The sequence below is a fragment of the Procambarus clarkii genome, chromosome 56 (assembly GCF_040958095.1).
Source record: "Procambarus clarkii isolate CNS0578487 chromosome 56, FALCON_Pclarkii_2.0, whole genome shotgun sequence".
Taxonomy (NCBI): Eukaryota; Metazoa; Arthropoda; class Malacostraca; order Decapoda; family Cambaridae; genus Procambarus; species Procambarus clarkii.
This window is the reverse complement of record NC_091205.1, coordinates 22077941-22094660: the sequence shown is the minus strand read 5'-3', so window position 1 is coordinate 22094660 and position 16720 is coordinate 22077941. Positions and strand designations below refer to the sequence as shown.

The window sequence follows — 16720 nt, the reverse complement described above, 5'->3', positions numbered from 1 at the left end:
TATATTCAGTTGAGGTGACTCGGTGATGGCCAGGGTGAGACTCGGCTGATCCTGCGAATGTTACATGTTGTAGAAGCTATCGGTGTTTAAATTTCGGGACCTACAGCAGGGTTCAGTTTACAGAACCAGCATCATCAATAAAGTGTTACATTTACTGAATCGCAAAAATACAGAATCAGACTTACAGAGCCGGCAACGCTGTTTAGATTTACATGACCTGAAAGAGCTATTTTCTAAACCTGATTTCACCATTATTTCCAAATAAAGTCTAACTCGGTGTTTCTCTACAATAATTTTGAATTTACTCTCAGAAGATTCACAGAGATTCTCTCTCTAACACTGATTCACAGGGTCCACAGCAGTATTGAGTAGACCAGGCCCCCTGACGGGCAAATTTACAGGATCATGGAGCAGTGATGTGGGTGAGGGAGTTGGAACACGGAGGGGAAATACCTGGTGTGTTGAAGCTGCAGTTGAGGTGGTACGGGGAGTGTGTACGCCTGAAGGGACCGAGTGAGAAGTTCCTCCCCCAGCAGCGTAGTACCGTCGCCACGCTGGGCCACCACCCGCAGGCTCACCATACCACTATGTTCGGTGTGACACTCGCTCAGTCCCGCCAACATGGTCACCACACCAACTCTCCTGTAACACCACCTTATATTTCACCTTCATCCCAAGAATATTAATTGTCACGTACTCATAAGCTCCATAACGTTCAGCCCAATAACGTGGCTGAAGATATGATAACCAAACCACACATCAGAAAAGTGAAGAAATGAGGACGTTTCGGTCCGTCCTGGACTATTATCAAGTCGTGGGAAGTATATGTGACATCGGTATTAAATACTAAGCACTGATATTGGGAAGTATGCCATGCATTGATGTAGGGAAGTATGCCAGTCACTGATATAGGGGCTATACCTGACATGGATGTAGGGGCAGCATACATCAATGTACGGGGCCATGCCCGACATCGACGTTGGGAGGCATACCTGGCACTGATATAGGGGCCATACCTGGCATCGACGTAGGGCGTGCAGACCGTGCGACTTCCAGCGCTGGAGAAGACGAGCTGCTTCTGGCCGGCACAGTCGGCCACCTTCGCCCCCTTCGTCAGCCACCTACGTGCCAACAATACAAAATATTAATTTCGGTGCAACGCTGCCATGGTCAATGTATTAATAAGTATAAATTAAAAAAATATTAATGTCTAATCATAAAGCGAGAACAAAGAGAGTGTGTGTGTGTGTGTGCATGATTGTCCGCGCAAGCCTACACCCTCGACTCTTCCCTATGCTTGCATCAGATAGGAGCTGCCTCGTATGAGCCAATAGGCCTTCTGCAGTTACCTTTGTTCTTATTAGTACCTTGCTGTTATAAATATTCATCAGAGTATGTACACTGAAATGTCTGCCCTGCTTCTCGATGTGTATACACAGTTAATATTGATCCTGAACTCTTAGTTAGGGCTAAAGTATACCTGCTGGTTGGTCAGTACGGTCTTGTGGCGGCCATTAATAACTCCCGTCTGCGGTTGATAAGGCTTAACCTTTATTATCCTCGCAAATCAAGCCTTCAATGTATGTACGTGCACCTATAATCCCTCCTTCAGTTACACTTGCGTTTAATCCTCTCCTGTTCACTTATACTTGTGTTTATTCTTCTTCTGTCTACTTATGCTTGTGTTTATTCCTCTCCTGACTACTTATACTTGTGTTTATTCCTCTCCTGACTACTTATACTTGTGTTTATTCCTCTCCTGACTACTTATACTTGTGTTTATTCCTCTCCTGACTACTTATACTTGTGTTTATTCCTCTCCTGACTACTTATACTTGTGTTTATTCCTCTCCTGACTACTTATACTTGTGTTTATTCCTCTCCTGACTACTTATACTTGTGTTTATTCCTCTCCTGACTACTTATACTTGTGTTTATTCCTCTCCTGTCTACTTATACTTGTGTTTATTCCTCTCCTGTCTGCTTATACTTGTGTTTATTCCTCTCCTGTCTGCTTATACTTGTGTTTATTCCTCTCCTGTCTGCTTATACTTGTGTTTATTCCTCTCCTGTCTGCTTATACTTGTGTTTATTCCTCTCCTGTCTACTTATACCTGCGTTTATCCCTCACCTGTTCACATATACAAGCATCGCTGCCTTTTTCTAAATTCCCACCTGCCTTGCTCTGCCTGTTAAGTAAATCGGGCCTTGCTTACTAGGCCAAGTAGCGCGTTCTGGCTATTAGTTACAATATTGTACTTATAGTCCTCCAGTTCTTTTATCTATATTTCCTTGTTTTAATTAGACTTATGTCAACACCAAGAACCCAGCATCTTCCTGACCCGCTCGGAGGAGAGGTGAAGAAGCGATGGCTGACGATGATGTCTCCTGGAGGAGGCTTGACGCTGAGGTCCAGAAGGCGCGTTGTGGTCCTGCTGTTGGCGTCCCCCGCCCCCTCGAACACCAGGCTGTTGCCCTCAGACCCGCACCACTCCTGCAAACATCAACATCGTTGAAAACATCGATCGACATTACTAATAACATGACGGCAAATATTTGAAACATCAAGCAAGTGCTACAAATATCATGCAATATTGCCCCCCAAAACTTCGTGCATCACAAAGATATATATAGTGCCAGTTTCATAACTACACAGACAGCTACTCATCACTACTCTCATCACTACTCTCACCATAATAAACATACTAGACCGCCGCCATAGACACCATGCAAAGGCAGCACAAAAAGTCCATGCTTCCTCAATCTGTTCATGTTAGTTACCATAGGCCTCATGCGACACCGTGACCTCTGCTGTGACAAGCATGGTGCAACTTTACCATAAATCTTGCAACCACAACATTGCAACTACATCACAACACTGCAACCACACCACAACACTGCAACCACACCACAACACTGCAACCACGCCACAACACTGCAACCACGCCACAACACTGCAACCACATCGCAACACTGCAACCACACCACAACACTGCAACCACACCACAACACTGCAACCACACCACAACACTGCAACCACACCACAACACTGCAACCACATCGCAACACTGCAACCACACCACATTGTTTAATCGGGGATGTATAGAGGCACGAATGTATAGATGTATGGAGAAAAGAGACTTTGTAATACACTACAAGCACAGGTTCAGTGGTAGTAAATCTTGCCTCGCTGATGTAATGTAATTCTATGATCAGGTGACAAATATTAGCAAAGATAGAGAAGGGTGGGGCCGACTGCATATTTTTGGATTGTCGGAAAGCCTTTGAAAGCACCCCTTAAGCGACTAGTGAATACGTTGGTGAAGCAGGCAGGAATGACCTGACGACGTATGCTGCATAACCCACCTTAACCTTGGCCCCCGGAAAGAACATCCAGTTGGTGGGGTCGACGGGGTCGAAGTCGTCAAGGACGGGGTGCTGGGAGGCGTGGTTGGTGGTGAGGGCGACGTCGTCGAGGCCCCAGCAGGTGTGGTTGTCGAGGTTTGGGAGCGCGCGCCACCCCACGCACACCCCTGGAGTCCGGAACCTGGCAGGGACCCGCTGGATGTGCACCTCGCTCGACGGACCGGCCCTGGAGTACCGATAGTGGTCATGATCCTTCTCGTAAGAATAATAGCAGTACACGTACTTCAATGTAATACAAAACAGCAGTACATGTAGTACAAGGTTGAGACACGAGACCCACATACAGGAATTCTATCCGTCCACTCCCCCCTACCCCCTAGGACTCACCTGAAGGTGTGCACGGGTTCCCATGACTCGCATTCCACCCCCGCCAGGATTGTACTAAGGGAGGCACTATCAGGTTGATCCGACGGGTACTCCCCGGGAAGCGGTGGGTAGAGGACCTCACCACTCCCTCCGTCATCGCCGATGGGTTTGGCCCGAGCCTCGTTATCCCAGTCGGGATATCCGCTACCGTCATCAGCCACGTAGGCGCTCACTACGGGCCCGTGAGTAAGGTAGCCGTTCTTCCCGATAGGGAGGAACTGCGCCTGGTCCTCCTGGGAGGCTCTACCGTACACCAGCTGCACTTCAACTTCTTCAGAGCAGTCCCCAGTACCCAGGGCGAACTGAAGCTGTCGGGCTGTGTCGGGAGAAAGTCCTTACGATAAAACTTGAGGAATGTAGAAATATCAGGCAAGAAAATTCCTAAGTTTACAAAAATGCAGAGTTTAAAATAAAGTAAAACTCACCAACAAAAGATAATTATAAAATGCTGTAAATAGTAAACACTATTCAAGGAATTACAAATGATGTAAAATACATCTAATATATAATACATAAAATATATTTTCAAATAAATATAATAGAATAATAAGAAAACAATTTAAAAAATCCATATTAACAATATAGCAAAATCAGGAAATCCTGCGTTGAATGAACCACAGATTGTTGTTGTTGTTGTTTAAGATTCGTACTTGGAACAAAGAGTTGCAAGAAGCAGGGGCTATGGTGAGCCTGTAGTGGACCTACCTGGCACAGGAGCGGGGCTGTAACTTGCTGAACCAGAGCCCATGCCCTATCACAGGGAACACATCTCGACAAATCTTTGAACTCAGTTGAATGGAACAAGACATCTTGACCAGTAAGGTGTGTAAATTAATAATTAAATAAACAGCGCAGTTCACACATTGGACGTGTAAGGAGCGTGACGACGTTTCTGTCCGTCCTGGACTCTAATCAAGTCACAACGGTATCGATATAAGGGTCCACGACGGATCGGAACGTCGTCGTCACTTTCATTTCATTTCACATGTGTGGATTGGGTTATTTTTTCAACCAGATCATTGTGTTATTCTCTGCAAAAAGGTATACGTTTCCTTTTCATCAGATGAAAACAATCCAATATTTATTTTATTATACATCTGTTTTATAACATATGGGACATCACTGCAAAAACGTATTTTCCTTATCAGATATCACACATAGGCTACAGCCTCCGCCATGCTGTCTACTGGAAACATCGAGTGTATTGGCTGGGGAGTCACCTTAATGAATCCACCCCATAAACTGTATTGTTCCTGGGACATCGATTGATTGATTGATTGATGAAGATTAAGCCACCCAAAAGGTGGCACGGGCATGAAAAGCCCGTAAGTGGTGGCCCTTTTGAGCCATTACCAGTATCAAGAGCTGATACTGGAGATCTGTGGAGGAGGCCTGGGTCATCGATTGATTGATTGATGAAGATTAAGCCACCCAAAAGGTGGCGCGGGCATGAATAGCTCGTAAGTGGTGGCCCTTTTGAGCCATCACCAGTATCAAGAGCTGATACTGGAGATCTGTGGAGGTGCGACTGTACCCTGCGTGACGGGAGATGTCTCCCGTGCCCTGGGTCATCAAATGTTTATACGATATAGATTACTGACCTGCGGAGAGGTCCATGGAGTAGGTGTGGGCGCCAGAGTCAGGAGAGGAGAAGCTGAGGGCTGCTCCGTGGATGATCTTGCCAGCCTCCCGCCCGACCGACCCGCCCTCCACACCACTCCTGTCGGAGCCAACACATCAATTATCACAATATATTCTAAATTAGGTTGTAATTTTTGATCTAATATATTTGTTAATGTATACATGGTGTTACTTTAAGGGAGATTAGTTTTGGGGCCAATAGGGAATGGGTTATCACAGAGTACTGACATTTTGGTAGGGAAGATATACACAGTTCCATGACAAAGTTTAGAGATAGCAGACTGGCAAACTGAATGTATAAATACGAGGAAATAAGATGTATATACTGTGAAAGATAACATGGGAAACAGACTTAAGAGGGAGAGAACCCATAAGAAATAATGGACTTCTTCAACAAGAAATTCTGGGAAGCAGCCGACAAACTTGTTCCCGTCTACAGTAATCGCAATGAACTACATAGGAATAACTTATGGTTTAATAAAGAATAAAAGAAAGTCAAGTTCTTAAGCATGAATTGAAGGAAAACTACGAAACGAAAGTTCAACAGAGAGCAGAGGATCAGTGGGCCACGGAATAAATAATTTATAACGGAATAAATAAATAATAAAGGTGGGTTATGCAGCATACGTCGTAATTTTATCAGATTGGGTGATTCCGTTAAAAATAGGAGAGGTCTTTCTGCAAAAAGAAGCAGAAAGACAATTTGAAGAAGACGTTACAGACAAGAACAGACCCAACTTGAGATACTTCACAGCCACCGCAGGAGGAAAACACCAGTTAATTAACAAACAGATGACATAATTAACAACAAGAAAGGGCTTATTCACTGAGAATTGGAGAAGAATGTGTGATGAACTCGGCAGAAGAATCCAGGTTTTCGCACTAGAGCAAGTTCCAGTATTAAGGGGAATTTAATGTAATTAGTAGAAGAAAGCGGTAATCCGTTATGATTTTACATCAGTACTAATGGGATGGTGTCAACCCAAGCAGCACTGGAGGACTCCACTACAGGAGACTTGGAGCACAACCTGGAGAAACCGGCAGAAGGTAAGGTAAGGTAATTATCAGGAGAAAGCACTAAACCCCTAATCCTATTACCAATCGATATGAACGACTTACCAGAGGATTGAATCATTCCTATCAATATCTTACGATATTAGACAGCAAGAAACAATAGGATAGCATGGACATAATTAATGAATGGTCCAAGACGTGATTACTAGAGTTTAACATAAGCAAGTGCAATGAAATGAAGCTGGGTACTAGAAACAGGAGGCCGGACAAAAGATATCTATTGTAGATGAAAGCCTGTTGGAATCAGCCAGAAAAAGTCTTGGATTTATATTACACTGAACTTGTTACCAGAAACCCTCATCAAACGACTATCAGCTGCATATTAAAGGTTGCAGACGAGGAGTCACAATAACGTGGCTGAAATATATTGACCAAACCACACACTAGAAAGTGAAGGGACGACGACGTTTCGGTCTGTCCTGGACCATTCTCAAGTTAAGTTTGAGATACATTAATACATTTGAGATTCCCCTTAATACATTCTCAAGTCGACTGAGAATGGTCCAGGACGGACCGAAACGTCGTCGTCCCTTCACTTTCTAGTATGTAGTTTGGTCAACATATTAAAGATTGGCCAACACGAGAACTGTCTTTTAGAAGTCTTAAGAGAGTCGTTAAGGACCTTGTATACCATATATCAGATCAATTCTGGAAATAGGGAGATGGGACCAAAGAGCTAAAGCCTAACCCCCTCACAAACACAATTAGTTGAGTACAGAGATTTATAAATTGACCACGGATGACAGCGACCATAGGTTGGTCAACAAGAATGAGCTCCACTGAGTACTTGGAGAACGCTGCCGATGGACGTACCAGATGTCGCCGTTGAGTTTATGGTCCTCGAAGTCGTCCCTGAAGACATATCCGTGTTGGTTGAGTCCAGCGAAGCGAGAGGTATGTTTCACGAGCTGATCCAGGGACTTGTCTGCAACAGCCAGGTCATCACTAATTAACAATCAGGTCAGAACACTGTAAATCATGTTTACAGTGTTGTAAACACTGTCCACTCTGTAAATCATGGATTGACAGAGTGGACATAGACGAAATGTTCACACGGAATAGTTACAGAACGAGGGGGACATGGGTAGAAGCTGGAAACTCAGATGAGTCACAGGGATGTTAGGAAGTTTTCTTTTAGCGTGAGACTAGTGGAAAAATGGAATTCACTTAAGGAACAGGTTGTGGAAGCAAATACTATTCATATTTTTAAAACTAGATATGATAGGGAAATAGGACCATAGTCATTGCCGTTAACAACCGATGATCGAAAGGCGGGATCCAAGAGTCAATGATTGATCCTGCAGACACAAATAGGTGAGTACACACACACACACACACACACACACACACACACACACACACACACACACACACACACACACACACACACACACACACACACACACACACACACACACAGCTAGAGGTTCACTGACCTTTCTCACACACCTCCAAGACACTCAAATCTTTGAAGAGAATCTGATTCCTTAATGAACCCTGCGCTCTGTGGGGAAAGAATACAAAAAATCAACAAACTCATAAACAAACATGAAAGGAATAACCTGATGAACAATTACAAAAAAATTTGTTATTCAACAATTAAAAACCACATGAAATAATACACGAGTAAATATTAAATTATGTATAAATGAACTAATGAGCGGAAAATGCTATACAACACAAATATATGATCTCGGTAACAATATAGCAGCAAAATATGTCTGAATGCAAAAACTATGATATCCAAGAAACAAGTGATGCCTCTGTACACGTTTCAGGTCACCTGTGAGACAAGCAAGCATATTTTGTTTCTTTTTATATTACAATGATTGAATTTGTGTTAATTGTCAGTGTTTATGATCAGGTGGAGACAGAGCTGTGGTCCAGTGTGATCTGGACCACAGCAGACAGTGTGGAGGTCAAATCAAGACCCCCGTAGCCGACAGTGTGGAGGCCAAATCAAGACCCCCGTAGCCGACAGTGTGGAGGTCAAATCAAGACCCCTCTAGTCGACAGTGTGGAGGTCAAATCAAGACCCCATAATCGACAGTGTGGAGGTCAAATCAAGACCCCCGTAGCCGACAGCGTGGAGGCCAAATCAATACCCCCAGCTGACAGTGTGGAGGTCAAATCAAGACCCCTCTAGTCAACAGTGTGGAGGTCAAATCAAGACTTCATAGTCGACAGTGTGGAGGTCAAATCAATACCCCCAGCTGACAGTGTAGAGTTGTAGCGTAGCCGTGACGGAGGTGGAGGAGGAAGAAGGGTTAACTTACAGGAAGGCGACGCAGCCGGTGCCGGAAGGTGGCGCCATCCACAGGAAGGAGAGGCTGGAGCGAGGCTTGGCAGAGATGTGCGAGTGAAGAACAGAGCACACCAGCCCCTCTGTCGCACCGCCCTCGTGTGGAAAAGAGAAATCGAGGTTATTCACGGTAGCTGTTTGCACTAATATAATAATATCAAGACTAATATTTCTTATGGCCGCTCCCACCCAAAAAATATTATAAATAATGGGAAAAGTAGGATAAAGATATGTGAATGTATGTACTCATTTTGGTGTGACTGTATGTACTGGACTAGTACTGTTAGCGGGGGATGAATGGTGGTTCTTCGATCCCACCTTGCTACCTGGACTAGTGTACAGGTTCCTCAGGCTGTTGACAGCTGTCATATCGACAAGTAAAGCTTGGCATGGAGTTGGCCTCCAACACTTCTGACACTCAAAAATGATTTCCAATGTCTCTGTGGCTCATTTAGCTACTTATTTTCCAACTGTGTCCACTTGTTCGTATGACACCCGTGCTAAGTAGTCTGTCTTTGCGAAATGAAATCACATTAATATATCAATAAGAAAATCAGTAAGAGCTATGAAGGGGATTCGAACCCGCACACATGGTACTCCCAAGCCCACGCCCTAGACCACTTGGTAAAAGCAATACAACCTGGGATTCAAATGGATCCTCTGGGAGTCCTGAGGGTGCCTCTGAAGCCCAATCAGGGATTCAAGCATTGCCCCCAATGCACTCTGGCTGTGGTCCAGGAGTTCCACCTCCAACGCTTTGCCCTCTTCTAGTCTGCCCGTCTGACCTGTCCATTCTCTTTATAATTGTGTGTGTGGTAATCATGTCGCTCTTGTTTCTTCTCTCTTCCAGTGATATGAGGTTTAACTCCTTTTGTCGTTCCTCGTAACACGATCATCGAACCTACGATCCTCTCGGACGTAGGTTCGAACCCTCATCACGGCCCTTGTGGATTTGTTCGTTCCTCGTAGCTTCACAGCTTTTGGACTGGTCTGGCCCCATACGTCTCAATTTTCTCGAGTTTAGTTTTGTGTTTAACAAGATAATGTTATCTTGCCGGCGCCCCACCGGCACACACCGGTGCCGGTGGGGAGCCAATGGCAGAGCAGACAGCACGCTGTACACGTGATCCTGTGGTCCCGGGTTCGATCCCGAGCGCCGGCGAGAAACGATGGGCAGAGTTTCTTTCACCCTATGCCCCTGTTACCTAGCAGTAAATAGGTACCTGGGAGTTAGTCAGCTGTCACGGGCTGCTTCCTGGTGTGTGTGTGTGGTGTGGGGGAAAAAATAGTAGTAGTAGTAGTAGTAGTAACAGTTGATTGACAGTTGAGAGGCGGGCCGAAAGAGCAGAGCTCAACCCCCCGCAAGCACAACTAGGTGAATCAACTAGGTGAATACACACACACACATACATGCTCCCAACACACGCATACACTCACGTGCATGGAGGCAGGCAGGGTGAGGTAATTAGCTTGAGTGAACTGCTTAGTGAAGGCGTGGACTCCTGTGATGAGGAACCCGTCGAACACCACATTGGCCGTCACCAACACTGTCAACACAACAACAACATTAAACACCCGCGTCAGCAAACCTCCCTCCGCTATCTACTGGATTTGCATAGTTAAAACAAAAAAATGGGGTTCCTAAACTAGTACCAAGTTTGAAACATGACAAATTCTCGACACTGGTGGGTAATCTTCCCCTATAACAGTTGTACAAACACACGTAGTACTGGGGTTCCACCCGGGGCTGGGGAGTAGAATAGCAAAATAATATTTGTTGACCAAACCACACACTAGAAAGTGAAGGCACGACGACGTTTCGATCCGTCCTGGACCATTCTCAAGTCGATTCTCAAGATAATCGACTTGAGAATGGTCCAGGACGGACCGAAACGTCGTCGTCCCTTCACTTTCTAGTATGTAGTTTGGTCAACATACTTCGGCTACGTTATTGTGACTCCTCGTCTACATACAGATAATATTTGTTGAATAACAAACTTGTGCTCAGCAGGAGCGTGGACTGACCTTCGTACACAGCAAGAGGATCATAGCCATTACTAGGAGTTTTGTTGCCGGTAAACTGGACTTTGAGAGTGACGTCTTCCTGGCCAGCGCCAGACGGCTCCCCTGTCCGTGGATACTGACACATGAAGAAGAACGGCGATGACACTGGACCGAAGGATGTGGATCGGCGACTGCTCACGCCAGTACCTTGTTCGCCATCATCTGTCGACTTCCTGTTGGTGCTGACGACTCCCGTGGACACCCCGCTGCTGCTGCTGCTGCTCCCGACATCAACGGGCACTTGCTCGACGTCGGCCCTGTCACTATCGCTGTCGTCGACGGCATTATATTGTTTTACAATATTGCCAGAAAATTTAATGGCTGGGTTGTTGGGAGGTGGCGTGTCACCTTCACTGTAACCCTGTAATGTTGACATGCAGATGTAGCCTACTCTCTCTCATCAATTGTGGAATTTGTGTATAATTATACAACAATATAGTATAATATATATGTTGACCAGACCACACACTAGAAGGTGAAGGACGACGACGTTTCGGTCCGTCCTGGACCATTCTCAAGTCACAATCGACTTGAGAATGGTCCAGGACGGACCGAAACGTCGTCGTCCCTTCACTTTCTAGTGTGTGGTCTGGTCAACATTCTTCAGCCATGTTATTGTGACTCATCGCCTGTATAATATAAATATATTTCTCTAATTAGCACGAAAACTAAAAAAGCTTGAGATATATATATTACCAAATTTTAAGTTTTGTTAATAACAGTTTTGAGAAAATACAAGAGAACTGAGTTACTTCGGTTATAGAATTAATACCTGACATAGTATATTTACAACAATGAATTATACCACTGGAGGGATTATCTCACTAGTCTTATTTTAACTAACTGTTATCCTCATGTCAACTACTATATTATACAATTACCTAAGCACCTTTAACGGTGTAATTTTTTTTCTGTGATTATCAACACAGGTTTCACAAGACTAATTAATGACCACTATCTTACCATGCTCAGGTACGGTTAACAGTTTGTGATAAATGAAACTTTAGCCAGTGCTGTTGAGATAATTAAGTCATCCCTCTTCTGTTCTCTGTTTCTGTATGAACCTTTTTTTAATCCCCTATATGAGAGTATAGGGGAGTTTCTCCAGATTAACTACGCACTTATCATTTAGCATATTCATGTATAAATTATAACTGTGTAGTTATAATTTAGCATATTAATGCGTAAATTATAACTGCGTAGTTAATCGGCAGAAATGCCCACAGGCCGGAGACTGTTCAACACGCTTCCACTACACATAAGGGGCATAACTGGCCGACCCCTCACAGTGTTCAAGATAGAAGTTGGTAAGCACCTCCAAAGGATACCTGATCAACCAGGCTGTGATTCATACGTCAGGCTGCGAGCAGCCGCGTCCAACAACCTGGTCGACCAGTCCAGCAACCAGGAGGCCTGGTCGACCAGTCCAGCAACCAGGAGGCCTGGTCGACCAGTCCAGCAACCAGGAGGCCTGGTCGACCAGTCCAGCAACCAGGAGGCCTGGTCGACCAGTCCAGCAACCAGAAGGCCTGGTCGACCAGTCCAGCAACCAGGAGGCCTGGTCGACCAGTCCAGCAACCAGGAGGCCTGGTCGACCAGTCCAGCAACCAGGAGGCCTGGTCGACCAGTCCAGCAACCAGGAGGCCTGGTCGACCAGTCCAGCAACCAGGAGGCCTGCATGGTCGACGACCGGGCCGCGGGGACGCTAAGCCCCGAAACCATCTCAAGGTAACCTCACAATACGGGTATATTCTTCAACCAGTATAGGGCCGAAAAGCCTTCAGTACGTGATCAGCATTCCAACCATATTTCATCCAAATCTGTCTCTCCGATTTATATTGATTTACTATACAAACACGTTTAAAGACATACAGAATAGAGAGGCTGTAAACACACACACACACACACACACACACACACACACACACACACACACACACACACACACACAAATAAACACAAACAGGATCCACCAATACGTCAGCCGCCCCGTGATAATGAGGGAAGTGTTGTAAACAAAAAATTACCGTGTCGGTCCTGGAGGGGAAGGAAGGAGCGTGTTTGGCGTGAAGGAGAGTGTCAGCTGCTGGAGTCCCGTGCTCGTTCCCTTCACCATCACACAGCCCTCCGCCGCTAAACGTCAGCCAAACCACTATGAATACACTCTGAAAAACATGCAATGCAATATATGAAACATAGATACGATACATATTCAAGAACACGAAAAGAAGTACATAATACGGAACAAGAATATGTGTTTGCATCCAGCGAGCACCTCGTTCTCCAACCCGTCCTCGACTCGAGTCCATTACATCCAGCGGTCGACCCCACAGACGCATTCGTAAACTTTTACATGCTGTTCATTCAAAACGTGAATTTTCTCAAATATAAATTAATATTATAATATATTAACATATTGTGCATGCATAGGCATAGGTTAAATTAGGTTAGGCTAGGTGTTTAGGTTCTGTTGGCGATTATTTGCATTTGTAGCGTTGAGGTTCGAACAAAATTCGTCAGTGAAGCACTTGTTCCGAAGTGTTCGAACGTCAGCAGTTGTGAGTCGTGTGTAAACCGTTTTTCATTCATAAACAGGGGGTTTGGCGGGTGCATGGAATCACTTTTGGGTCTTTGTTTGGAGGACGAGCTGATACATGGAACAGCCCGTATTTATATATATTGATACCATATTTTCATGGCAGGAGAAACATAAAAAATCTCATTAGCTGCAGCTAGCTTGTGTATTTGTGATTTACCGCTTGTCTATAAACAAATATAAAATCAGTGTGATTTTATTTCAGCTCTTCTGTTCTTGACAGTCCCCGTGGTGTACCTGGTGGTTAAACGATTTGGCGAGTCATATTCCAGGGAAAATTACGGTTAAGGACTTGCCCGAGACGCTATGCGTGCTAATGGCTGTACAGGAATGTAAGAACTCTTGTATAAATAAAAAAAATAATAAAATAAATAAATAAATAGTTCCCATATGTAAAGTAAAGCAAATCTATTGATATTTGTTTTGAAGTTATAGTGATACCCGATAGGACTGGTGGTGGTGATGTTCTGGACGATGGCGAAGGAAGGGCCCACTGGGTAAACCTCTGGGGATCTGTAATCTTAAAAACTATATAAGAATCCCTGCCTAGATGAACCTCGGACGGGAGACATCTCCCGTCACGCAGGGTGCAGTCGCACCTCTACAGATCTCCAGTATCAACTATTGATACTGGTAATGGCTCAAAAGGGCCTCCACTTACGGGCTATTCATGCCCGTGCCACCTTTTGGGTGGCTTAATCTTCATCAATCAGATGAACCTCGATAAACCTAACAGGATTCCAGTCCCCGACAATGGGAAACCAAATGAACGGAACGGTTACAGTGGCATGTCGTTGAAGCAGCCCGAGTTGTAAATCTTGTAAGTTACATACAGTAAGAATCATTGCATTAACCAATCGATAGTTGGAAAGGTGAGAGCTTAGACGCTTAAGGTCGACCCTGCAAATATATCTAATTGAGATGAGTACACAAAACAAATACTGTTTAACATTAATAGAAATAACACGCCTCGGCCAACAAGCTCGCAGCTACATACGTATTTTATTGACCAAACCACACACTAGAAAGTGAAGGGACGACGACGTTTCGGTCCGTCCTGGACCATTCCCAAGTCGACACACAATCGACTTGGGAATGGTCCAGGACGGACCGAAACGTCGTCGTCCCTTCACTTTCTAGTGTAGTTTGGTCAACATATTTCAGCCACGCTATTGTAACTCCTCGTCTGCATAAGTATATTGTGTTTAAATCCCACAAGCAGGTAGACAAATGTCAGTCAAGAGGTAGAGCACATGGAACACTTACTATCCTGCCCATGGCGGAACGTTGCCTTCTCTTAGTGTTACTTCTGGCCAGGACGCAGCCCTGCTGCGCTTAAATTCACACCCTCCAAATTTTGTGTTTTCTTTTGACCTGGGATCCTATACACAGTCGCCTTCAACTCTACACTCCAGCTCTTTGGTGCTAAACGTATTGCAAACTGAGGACGACTGGTTAGGAAGGCGCACCCAGGAAGTGGCTCAAGTATTGCCATCATGAACCCCCAACCTGTGTGTTCTCTTGGCTCCACACAAGCTCACCCTCTACACTGACCCTCTACTATATTATCCTGGCAACGCAATTGCATATCAACACAATTTACTAGAGAAACTGGTATTTTCTCTTGAGGAAATTAATGACTGGAGATAAAGTCAGCAATGAGTGTGGTAGTAATGGTGCTAGTTCAGTGATAGTGGTTATCCTGGTGTACTGAGTGGGCATGGCTGCACTCACCCGGCCCGCCACCCACACCACATCAACACACTCACTCCTAACCCAACCTAAACCTATAATAATAATACTAATAATAATAATAATGTCCAGACCACACATCAGAGACACTACAAAGAACTTTCTCAGTGTCAGGGTAGTTAAAAATATGGAACGCATTAGGTAGTGATGTGGTGGAGGCTGACTCCATACACAGTTTCAAATGTAGATTTGATAAGAGCCCAGTAGGCTCAGGAACCTGTACACCAGTTGATTGACACGTTGAGAGGCGGGACCAAAGAGCCAAAGCTCAACCCCCACAAGCACAACTAGGTGCTTGTGGATTGTAGCACAATCAGAATTAATATGGAGAAACGACGACGTTTCGGTCCGTCCTGGACCATTTCAAGTAGTGTTATGTTTAATAAAAATAATAATAATAATAATAATAATAATAATAATAATAATTATTATTATTATATTCAAACCATCATTGTATTCATAAAAATATGCATTATGTATGTTACAGTTTACTTTCTTTGTTATTTAAAAAAAATATTTAAAGGACAGTAATCACTCGAGGGTTTCAGACATCTTAAAACTAATGCGTGGATTTAGACAGATTAACAAAATTTTACACTTTTCGTTTATATAAAAATAAATTTGCCTATATCGTTGCTAAGATCTTTCTTTTAATTACGTGCAACAGAATTAGTCCTGTCTGGTCTCCCACACCTTCTTCTAAGTGACCATTAAGGTCACTAGTCTCTCACGCCAATGAGGTCCCTGGCCTTCCTGTGAGTGGCCAATGAGGTCGCTGGCCTTCCTGTGAGTGGCCAATGAGGTCACTGGCCTTCCTGTGAGTGGCCAACGAGGTCGCTGGCCTTCCTGTGAGTGGCCAACGAGGTCACTGGCCTTCCTGTGAGTGGCCAATGAGGTCACTGGCCTTCCTGTGAGTGGCCAATGAGATCACTGGCCTTCCTGTGAGTGGCCAATGAGGTCACTGGCCTTCCTGTGAGTGGCCAATGAGGTCACTGGCCTTCCTGTGAGTGGCCAATGAGGTCACTGGCCTTCCTGTGAGTGGCCAATGAGGTCACTGGCCTTCCTGTGAGTGGCCAATGAGGTCGCTGGCCTTCCCGTGAGTGGCCAATGAGGTCGTTGGCCTTCCTGTGAGTGGCCAGTGAGGTCACTGGCCTTCCTGTGAGTGGCCAGTGAGGTCACTGGCCTTCCTGTGAGTGGCCAATGAGGTCGCTGGCCTTCCTGTGAGTGGCCAATGAGGTCGCTGGCCTTCCTGTGAGTGGCCAATGAGGTCGCTGGCCTTCCTGTGAGTGGCCAATGAGGTCGCTGGCCTTCCTGTGAGTGGCCAATGAGGTCGCTGGCCTTCCTGTGAGTGGCCAATGAGGTCGCTGGCCTTTCTGTGAGTGGCCAATGAGGTCGCTGGCCTTCCTGTGAGTGGCCAATGAGGTCGCTGGCCTTTCTGTGAGTGGCCAATGAGGTCCCTGGCCTTCCTGTGAGTGGCCAATGAGGTCGCTGGCCTTCCT

At 45.1% G+C, this 16720-nt stretch overlaps 1 protein-coding gene across 1 annotated transcript in view; it reads right to left on the bottom strand.

The window, feature by feature from the left end:
- LOC123770724 (reelin) overlaps window positions 1–14923 on the bottom strand; it is a 66572-nt gene extending 51649 nt beyond the window's left edge. The window contains exons 1-13 of the mRNA XM_045762848.2: window positions 14736–14923; window positions 12901–13038; window positions 10835–11234; window positions 10247–10356; window positions 8784–8905; window positions 7944–8011; window positions 7321–7432; window positions 5394–5512; window positions 3754–4108; window positions 3367–3592; window positions 2343–2494; window positions 1017–1121; window positions 454–642 (exon numbers count right to left, since the gene is read on the bottom strand). Of these exons, the coding sequence (XP_045618804.2) occupies window positions 454–642; window positions 1017–1121; window positions 2343–2494; window positions 3367–3592; window positions 3754–4108; window positions 5394–5512; window positions 7321–7432; window positions 7944–8011; window positions 8784–8905; window positions 10247–10356; window positions 10835–11234; window positions 12901–13038; window positions 14736–14747 (2108 nt within the window). The 5' untranslated portion in view covers window positions 14748–14923. The remainder of the gene's footprint in view (window positions 1–453; window positions 643–1016; window positions 1122–2342; window positions 2495–3366; window positions 3593–3753; window positions 4109–5393; window positions 5513–7320; window positions 7433–7943; window positions 8012–8783; window positions 8906–10246; window positions 10357–10834; window positions 11235–12900; window positions 13039–14735) is intronic.
- Window positions 14924–16720: the final 1797 nt, after the last annotated feature.